The sequence below is a fragment of the Anoplophora glabripennis genome, unplaced genomic scaffold, assembly GCF_000390285.2.
Source record: "Anoplophora glabripennis isolate ALB-LARVAE unplaced genomic scaffold, Agla_2.0 scaffold98, whole genome shotgun sequence".
NCBI classification, from domain to species: domain Eukaryota; kingdom Metazoa; phylum Arthropoda; class Insecta; order Coleoptera; family Cerambycidae; genus Anoplophora; species Anoplophora glabripennis.
In genome coordinates this window covers 1,039,570-1,049,605 of record NW_019416280.1, presented here as the reverse complement: position 1 = coordinate 1,049,605, position 10,036 = coordinate 1,039,570, and the positions used below count along the sequence as shown (strand labels likewise).

The following is a 10,036-nucleotide window of genomic DNA, read 5'->3' as shown; positions in this document are numbered from 1 at the left end:
TCGCCACAAAGTTTCCGATGCCTTATAATATGTTATACCCAATTATATTTTGTTATTAGGTCATCTATATTCTTAAATAAAGCTAATTAATCATATTAGTACATATTATCATTAAATGATAAAATATATGGAAATAAATTTTAGAATATTTTAAACATTTTGGCTGAATTTTGATTATGTATTTTATACTAATTCTCTTTTATGGCTTCTAGTGTGAAATAAGAAAAAATATAATTATTTATTAATTTTTAGAACAATTTGTTGTTTGTGAAAAAGTAATTTATTTCGAGTGGCGAATTTTCGCATATTTTATTCGCATTATTAATTAGAGGTGCAAAATAAAAATATTGCAGATTGGGAATGGCTGGTTAAAAAACTAATTGCGCATTTAGCAATTTTATCAAATAGTTAGCGTTGTTATCAGTCGTTTGGGCGCAATAGCCAAGATACTCCGAACGAAGTAGATGCACTATTGCACAAGCTCACGGCAGAGAGTGTTGTGCTAGGTCGGCGTCGGGACGGCATCAGTTTGAGCGTCGGTTGCATTTCCGCGCGATCCCGCCAAAACGCTTCTAAGGTGCGTAACATGCGTATTTAAGGTCTTGGTTCGAAACGCCTTCGAGGCGACCAAGTCGCGATGAAAGAGTAAATTATAAAGCGTAAACTATTTTTTGTGTATTGTAATAGTCAATTTGGCAATTAGATGTACGTACAAAATTTGAAATTAAAACTTAAAAAATGTTTAATTTCTTTCTGGTGCGTTGATTTCGAAACAAATTATGCCGACAAAGGTAAAACTGTTTGTGAAGTTTCCTAATTCATTTTCCAGTTGCAGCAAGTCAGCTAAACGTAAAAGTGGCAATGTTATTTTTTATTCATTTTAATATATTTAAATTCTAATATTTAATTAATACATTTTTCACTTCTATTATTATTTTCTTTGATAAAATATCTTCAAAGGTGAAAAACAAAGGGTTAGCATCAAATATTTCCAACATTATAAAATATTGTTTTCTTCTCAAGTGCATGAAGTGTACAATTAAAATTTTTTAACATATTTTAAGTGTGTGCATCGCATAATTACATTTTCTTGTACGTAATATTCCGTTTATCTTTTTTTTACATTTAAACATTTAAACACTTAATATAAATATAGATATATATACCTAATACCTTACCTTACCTTAGAATTTATATTTCAGTTCATACTTTTAAATTTATAATATTATTTGCATGTTTTATGTTTTAAAATTTATATTTATATCTTTAATAAACACTTCAAATTTCTATAACATATGTGCTACATATACCTATCAGTATACGAGTATACACATATTTCTATTACTTGCTTTAGGCAATTAATTGCAATAACTAAAATGTTTGTTGTTTTTAATGCAGAAGTATTACAGCTTAACATTTTCTTATGCAAAGTGTATGCAAGTATCTTCACTATAACCTAACTTTTCGAGCCGAAACGATTTTGTGGTATGTAGGGTAAGATAGGCCACTTATACATCTAAATTTTCGTAAAAGAGTAGATGTAATCAGTTAAATTGGAATAAAAGTTGAAATAAAATGTTTTAAAATGGTCTTGTGGTGTAGACAATTTTTAAAATGTAAATATACTGCATGCAATACTTGTAACTAAATTGTATATAAAATTATTATGCACTTTTAATAATTAGTTTAAATTATTATTTTATTATCTTCATAGGCATTTAAAGCATCTGAAAATGTTGATATACTTATATTTGAACTTGGCATCTTAAATACAACCCGACAATTTTTTGTTTAGAATCTCCCAAATAAAAGACAATTGAAATTTAATATTAACAGTATTTTGGATTTTTAGATTAAAAATAAAAGAAATAATATCTAGTGCACCAAAGCTCACAAAAAATTAGAAAAAATACACCATTTTTGTGACCCCTCCAGTATTTGGATTTTATTGAAATTAGTAACATAATTCCATTAACATTGTAGCAAAAGGAACATTTAATACAAATTGCTACTCATCAATATCCAGCGCATTGGTTATATTTGCTGACCTGTGTCATACGTCATATTTGTTAATTCTACACAGCAAAACGCATACATATAATATTACAATATGTTTTAGAGATAACAGATTAACATGATTCCTGTTAGAAATTAAAAAAATGCAGTGATAATGAAATTTCTTATTGATTTGTCTATTTTTAGCTGTCAAATAGGTTTCACTATCAAATTGGCAGTGCATCCTACGAACTACATGTACTTACGGTTGCTAAATGCAGTTTTGCCTTAAAATAAAGTGATTTGTTCGGTCAGACACAATATATCCCTGAAACGGAGGTCTACCAGATTTTTTTTCGTTCAATAAGATCAAAAGTGAAAATTCAAGATGGCGTCGCGTCCGTTTCCTATAATGAAGCGTAGAAACTCAACGCCCTTCAAATAAGTTATTTTAAGCCACGCTGAAATTACCAAGGTAAAATTTTATTAAGCTATTTTGAATTCCCAAAAATTATCGACGAGACCCTGCCAGAATTTTCCAAAAAAAGGGTTCAGTAGAATTTTGAACTTTGACCTTTAAAAATCGAAACTGATTTTCAGTTTTAGGTAAAATTAACAACAATTATCTCCAAATAATAGTCTAAATCATCGTTATTTGCCTTTGTGTTGTGTATCCAAGTGAATTTCTACGCGATAAGTTGTTTTTAAAGTACCTTCTAGAAAAAAGTGAATTTCAAGTTCAAGGCAAGGTGAATATACGTCTAGCATATATTTATTATTAGATAAATGTTTATTTATACTAGATTTGCATAACATCGGCATTTTCCATTACAGTTTGTTTGCTAGGTTATGTTCATGCATAATTATGTTTTTTTCCTTTACCAAAAATATTTCTAGAAAAACCTTTTTGCTCATCCACAAATATAAATAGCAAAAATTAGGAATTAATGTCATTTTTGCCAACATGATAATTTTTTTGCATTTTCTTAATTCTGCATACCCATAAAATTTATGTTATAGGTAAATGTAAACGCAATGTATATTTCCTATGTATGCAGCAGGTACTGTGAAAGGTTCACAAGGTTTTATTTGTAATAAAACAAATTTGAATATATTTTTTACTAATATCTTTTGTTCCCAAAAACAATTTTTTTTTTGTTAAGCTGCACTAGTTCCGCATTTGAGTCCAGCCTAGAGCGCATGACTAAGTTTTGTAATGATTGGCGGTTTAAAACAAAATTATTACTATTAAGAGATAAATAAATCTTGTTTTTAAGTTCTTTTTTTTTCGTTCATGGCACAAAACTCAATTACTAATTATCCTAAATAAGTAGTTTTATTTTATCCACACTTTCTTGAAAAAAAATTGGCATGGTTTAATTACAATAATTATTGTATAATATATTTGTCTACTCCACTTTGTTTGATAAAAGTACATCTTACATGTCGATGGATGATTAGTTTTCTCCAGGCGCTGTCTAAAATTATTTACACTATTCATATTTATTAATAACTCGGCAAGTAATTATCGTCTTTTATAATAGCTGTAACATTGAATGTTTAAAGAGCAGTCAGGGTCTTATTTTGTGCCAAATGCTAGCAAGGTTTCCACAAAAAGAGATAGGAATAGGAAATGCATTTGCTAATAAAGAACAGAATTCATTTTGACGTCACAGTATATGCAATTCAACCTTGCACTAATATTAGTGCAGAATTAAATAAGTCTAACACGGTGGGGACCGTTTCGGGTCTTTCGTTAAGTTAGCTCAGGTGAATTTTTCCAGGAACTGCTTTGATCACTGCACTGATTATTAAAATCGAATTATGCAAGCCAGAGATCTTCTGCAATTCCATGAACTTTTTGAAAAAATGCGACGTTTGGAGTTGGGAATTATTTTAGGTTATGTTTTTATGAATTATAACAATGAGTAAGGTTGAAATTTGCAAGATGAGTATGCTTGGTGCAAGGTTAAATCGATTGTTTACCGACGATTAACGAAAATTATTATTTAACACGACTATACTTTTCAATAGTTTGCATAACTTTGTTTTATCGCATAAAATTTAAATAAACTTTTTCATATTTTAGGACTTAAATGCCTTGAAGAAGAGCGCAGATCCTCAAAGCCAGGAAAAATGAGAGAGGTATGTATTTATTTCTGATATTATTAGGGAATACTTTTTTTTAAATACATCTGTTTTTGATGAAACCTTGAAACACACTTATAAGTAAGCATATTTATATATTGCACAAATTGCTTTGATACTTACAATAAACTTATTCATAGAAAACACAAAAGAGCTACATATTTAAAAAACTTTGACATGCACATTTTCATAAAACCGTTGTGTGTTAATAGTAAAGTAAATAAAAAAAAATCAATAATAAATTAAAAACATATTTTTCTGATGATCCAGTCAGCTTCTTCTAAATTATGGAGAAGTAACAGTAACCTTACTAGTCACAACGTGAAGATAAATGTTATTCATTTTCTTCATTCAGACTTGTATTTTTTTTCTATAATTTTTAAATTTCCTTTTTCCTATAGGATCTTGTCTGAAGAAAATGTTTAGCCCAATTCCTTTTTTATTTTAATAAATTTCTAATAGTCCAAATTTTATTTAAATCTTTGAACAAAATTTTTTATTATTTTACATGAGCATGCAAAATTTATTATAAAATTACATTTCTGAAATATAAAAAAAAAATTAATATGATTACACCATCTAGAAACAATAATAAATATAAGATAGGGTTCGATTGTTAAATTTCTAGAATATTTCTTGATCAAAATTAACACGAAAAGTTTAAATGAATTAGTTCTGACTCCTTGCTATATTTCTGACTTCTTATTATAGCAGTTTGACGGAAAGAAACCTATTTTTTTTATTGTCTAAATGAGTGTCAAATTTGAAAGACGTTTTAGGTACCGATGATTCAAGTCTATACACATTTACGAAAAAATTAGTTGTGTGGAACTTACTTATTCATAGTTATCTGCAGAAAAATATTTTTTTGTCTTAAAAGGTTCAAGGTGCATAGAAGAGTGTTGATAATTGAAAAATATTACTGCTTTAAAAACAATTACTAAAGGAAGTGGTTTTCTAGTAAGACTAAAATAATATATTATTATGTAAGAATTGTTAGAGATAACACACATTAACGAAATCTTCACATAAAAAAACAAATTTAATGTTTCTTGACACAAGATATGGTTTTTTAAAATTTTATTTTTCGCATTTTTTTTGACTTCTTAGAGCTCTTAAACTGTCATATTCAGAAACATTTATGTAGAACGAAGACAAAAATTTTACAATTTGTTTATTAAGGCGGCTATTGCTGCAGAAATCTAAAGAAATTGGAGTTGGTGGCAAAAAGGTGTACAAAAATTGGTACTAATGCTGGTTCAAAAGATATTTAAAAAAAATCATTATCAACGCGTCGCTTTCAAGCTGCTGTGTCTTCATAATAAATAAAAATTAACTCCTAGTTCATTTGAGCTTATATTTTGAAACAAGAAACACCTTGTAGAAGTTCGTAGTTTAATTAGGGGATATGTTAAAAACTACATTTATTTGTAAATTATATTTATGTTAATTTATTTGTTTAGCATTAAAATTCTCGTCTATTCTAATAAAATAAAATTCAGGAGGCATTTAGCCTGATACATTTAGTTAACTCGAACAAGATGTAGATATTTCTTCTACAATCATTTCGCAATTTTTTTCAAATCAAATATTCATCAGTATACATTAATTTTGATTTGATAATGATAATTCACATCATTTTGATTTGACAATTTTATTATAACTGTATTGTAAATTGTAGCATGATTATTTACTATGCTCGTTATTAATTAACACTCTTTTGCGGTCTCCTTTTTATTTTTCTTTACTTTTCTTAAAACGGAAATGAATTATAACATTAAGAAACATTGAAAAATAATTTAAATAATTTTTATGGATATACGGAATTGGTCCTTTCACAGTTTTACCAACTATTATGATGACCGTGATTAAAAGCTTCCTTTTTAAAGTAATACATTTGATTGTTAATTTTAATTTAGCACATCTAGAAGTACACATTTCTGTACCAATTTATAATTTTTGCAAGTATTTGGAATAGTAAATATTTTTTGAAAAAAATATTTATTCAAATTATTTCAAGGCTAATAAATTGTCATAATTTATTTCTGTTAGGGGAGCATATATATTTGAGGCATAGTTTAGTTATTTCTTTGTTTGTTTGGATATTTTGAAACATACGAAAAAGCTAGTTAAATAAACCATTGTCCCAAAAGGATCACTTAAATGTTATTTTTATGAAACTATTTTTGCCAAAGTATAAATCTCACACCGGAAAAAGTAGATAACTATATCTAATAGTTAAAGTTTCGAATATAAATTTGTTTTCATTTTCAAAACTAGTAGTGAGATTTCTTTTTTTAATTATTTTTTATTTATATGTTTTTTTCAATGTAAGACTTTTTTTATTTTTATGCAACAATAATTTCATATACTGATCGATTATTTTAATAATTAACTTAATTTTTTTTCTTGGACTTTGGTATATGTTACGAAATTAAATAAATGAAAATTATAAAAAGAGACATTACTTTCTGAAGTAAAGGACTTTTAATCCACTTATTGTAACAAAGAGCCTAAAATGTGACAGGAATATTTTAACATTTGAAAATTGACAAGTCATTTCTAAATTTGAAGCCGTGGAATACAGTAGCAACCATAGTGAAGTCGACAGCAGAAAAATTATTTCGTTTTAACAGCATTTTTCTAATTTAGTTACATTGTCATACGCAAAATTTTCAAACAATGCAGCACATATTAGAAGATTGCATATACGTATTTGAAATACCTAAAAGAAAGATATCAGATGTAAACGATATACAAATCCGTAATATTTTTCAATATATTTGTGCTCTAATTGCGAATTACACCACTTAGCTGATAATTTGCCGGTAACGTTTATTCGAAAGGTCAAAGGTAAAGTGGATGAACTTCTGACATTTGTGATACACCCCCTATATATCATGACGTTTCACCTGTTCGTTGCAGTCCCAGGGACCAGGAAATGCGCAAAGGTTGTTTTTAGTTTACAACTTCAACAACACATTAAATCAACAGAAGGTCAGAGATTACGGGGTCACCGTTGTCGGTGTTCAATCTTTGTGATTTTCGATATATATAATTATTTCTAGATATTTTCTCTTGTGAATTCAATTTTAACGAAAATAATAGTTATGAAGTTTTAGTATTGTTCCTCGAGTCTTTAAAAATAAGACTATTACAGATATATTTCATTAAAATAATTAATTTTTGCACAAATGATGCATGGTAGTTGTGAATAGAGCAAAAAATGTTTTATTTCCTGATTAGGTCAACGTTTCCATTTATTATTTCTTACTTGAGGCTATGAATAATATTACAAGAGATAAGAACACAACGTTGAAAAAATTTGAAAATTATTTTGAAAAACATTAAAATTATTTAAAAAACACATACACATATCAAATTATTACCAATACTAATTAAACATAAAAATATAAGCAAGAAGAAAAAAATAATAATTGTTTTATTATATTAAATCTTTTATTTAGGTATCTCTAGAATTTTGCGATTATACCTATTATACCGATTGTATAAGTACATAAAATCCCACTAATAAATATTTTTTAATAGTTTATTTCGTTATCAAATATTTTCATAGATTTTTCTTCAAAATGAAAATAGTGGCCTTATTTAAAATGATGAAAAGCAAATGCTGTGTGTTCTTTTTTCTCTATGTTTGGAGATATATGATGATTACTGAGAACTAACTCATTTTGTATCAATATTTCGTTTTGTTTGTCCAATGCAAATTCCTGAATAATAATTAATATACCAAGTCCCGTAGATTACATAAGATAAATATTACTTTTAGAGTTTGTATTTCATAGAAAAATACATTTGACCTACCATTCTGCTATGATACAAAAGCAATACGTAAATTATCGATACTCAAGACTATTCTTAATTTTGCTGACAAACTTTTTACATTGAGTATTTCACAAATTTTATGTTCTGTGTACTACTTGCTTTTGCATTTACATAACTGTTACTGTTATTATTATTATTATTATTATTATTATTATTATTATTGTTGCCCCGGTGGATATTAACAATGACGTTATAAAATCAAATAGGTTAATCATTACATTTTAGTTATTGTTTAAATTTTAGGGTTTCTTAATGTGGACAGAAGTATTAGTTAAGGCTAAAATTGTGTTGTACATAAATTTTATAATTTATTCAAAAAATTTTCAGTGTAATATTATGTTTTTACTAAACTAAAAGTATTATGAAATTAACATTGAAAAATTTATCCATTTTCAGAGATATTTAAAATGTGTTTTTTTTTAAGAATGGATACGGCTTAATAATAAATACACTGTGAGATTAAAATAGGTATGCCATTATCAAAATACTGCTCCTATTCGAGTATTACAAAAATATTGTTTGCAATTATGTATTTATGGTACTTTTTGGCACACTGAAAATGGAAACTTTTAATAAAATACCATTTGCAACAAATTCAATATTAAATTATTTGTATTGAAATTTCTATACTTTGTGATTCATAAAATCCAACAAGATGTTTAATAATTTGCAATAAATATTTAGCCAGTGGCGATTCATCTGATCGATAGTGCAAATATGATATGGAGAAGATTAAAATTTTTCTAATTTCGAGTAACACTGTCTTCGAAATAAAACCTATTTTTTATTACCTACAGAAATTAGTTTGTTAAGGAAGTGAATTTAGAAATGGTAATACTCTTGAAATTTTTCCAATGTGCACTTATTTGTACATTTTCGCCGTTTTCAATTAATTTCCTCTTAGTTTCCCCCTCTTTCAGTTATTGTTTTAATTATTGAGTACATGTAAGATAAAAAGCTCTTACTTTACTCAATTTGTAGCACGTAGTCACTTTTGAAAAAAGTTCTAAATATATTTTAAATCAGTCCAGAGACAGTTATGAAGATTAGTGAAGAAATTTTAATCTTTTAAATTAAAAATTAAAAACGATTTAAATAGCGCACTATTACATTATTAATGCTTTCTATAAATAACGCCAAAAATATTTATTTCAATGTTTTTCGTTAGAATGTCTTTATTTTATTTAAATCTGGGAAGACTATAATATCTGAAAACGTATAAAATACTATACATTTTCGCGAAACACGTTAAATATAAGGAATATCCTAGTTTAACAAACACATCTACTGTTTTAGACAAATCTTAAAATAATTGTATATGTTTTCTAGTTGCCTTTTAATTAATTTTTTACATACAGTTAATCAGCTTTAAAAAACCATATAGAAACGTTTTTGCAGTTATGCTTATAGAGACTTTAGTTTTAACCTTGAAGTCTTCCCTTAAAGTTATGTAATAACTCATGGAATACGTTGAAATTTTGTAAATTACTTACAAAGTAGGAATCGATAAGGAATTTGATATACAGAGGACAACTAAAACGTTTGACCAAACTTTAATGGTGGATTTTACGTCACTAATTAACCAAAACTTCTTTCTTATAAACGTATATGTGAAGGTTTTTTTTTTGAGATACTGGGTGCCAAATCTAAATTACCTGAAAATGGTTGAAGTGGTTTTATTTAGTTTTGGTATAAGGTTTTCAGTAATTATGCAAAGGCACAGTTTTTTTTTAATACAAGAGCTCAATTTCGGGAGTAGAATTAGTAACTTCCGCTTATAATTTTCAGTAATACATTTCATTAATTTTGTATTATAATAGAACAGTTAAGGATTTTTTAAAATCTGTTTTACCTTATTTCGCTCCGTTTTAAAATTAAGTGATTAAATTTTAATGAAATTTATCTTGTATTTTATCTTGTACCAAAGGTAATTATTGACAAAACGTCATCAATAATAATAATGATAATAATAATAATAATAATGATAATAATAATGATGATAATAATGATGATAATAATGATGATAATAATGATGATAATAATGATG

The 10,036-nt window shown here is 26.8% G+C and overlaps 1 protein-coding gene across 4 annotated transcripts in view; it reads left to right on the top strand.

The window, feature by feature from the left end:
- Positions 1-2,281: 2,281 nt before the first annotated feature.
- Positions 2,282-10,036, top strand: part of LOC108904961 (PR domain zinc finger protein 1) — a 19,929-nt gene continuing 12,174 nt past the window's right edge. For 2 of the 4 annotated variants that reach the window (XM_018707693.1, XM_018707692.1), the window contains exons 1-2: positions 3,721-3,895; positions 4,085-4,140. In XM_018707693.1, the coding sequence (XP_018563209.1) occupies positions 3,820-3,895; positions 4,085-4,140 (132 nt within the window). In that variant the 5' untranslated portion in view covers positions 3,721-3,819. Of the gene's footprint in view, positions 2,471-3,720; positions 3,896-4,084; positions 4,141-10,036 lie in introns of those variants that run through there. The other 2 variants (XM_018707696.1, XM_018707694.1) reach the window with 2 other exon arrangements.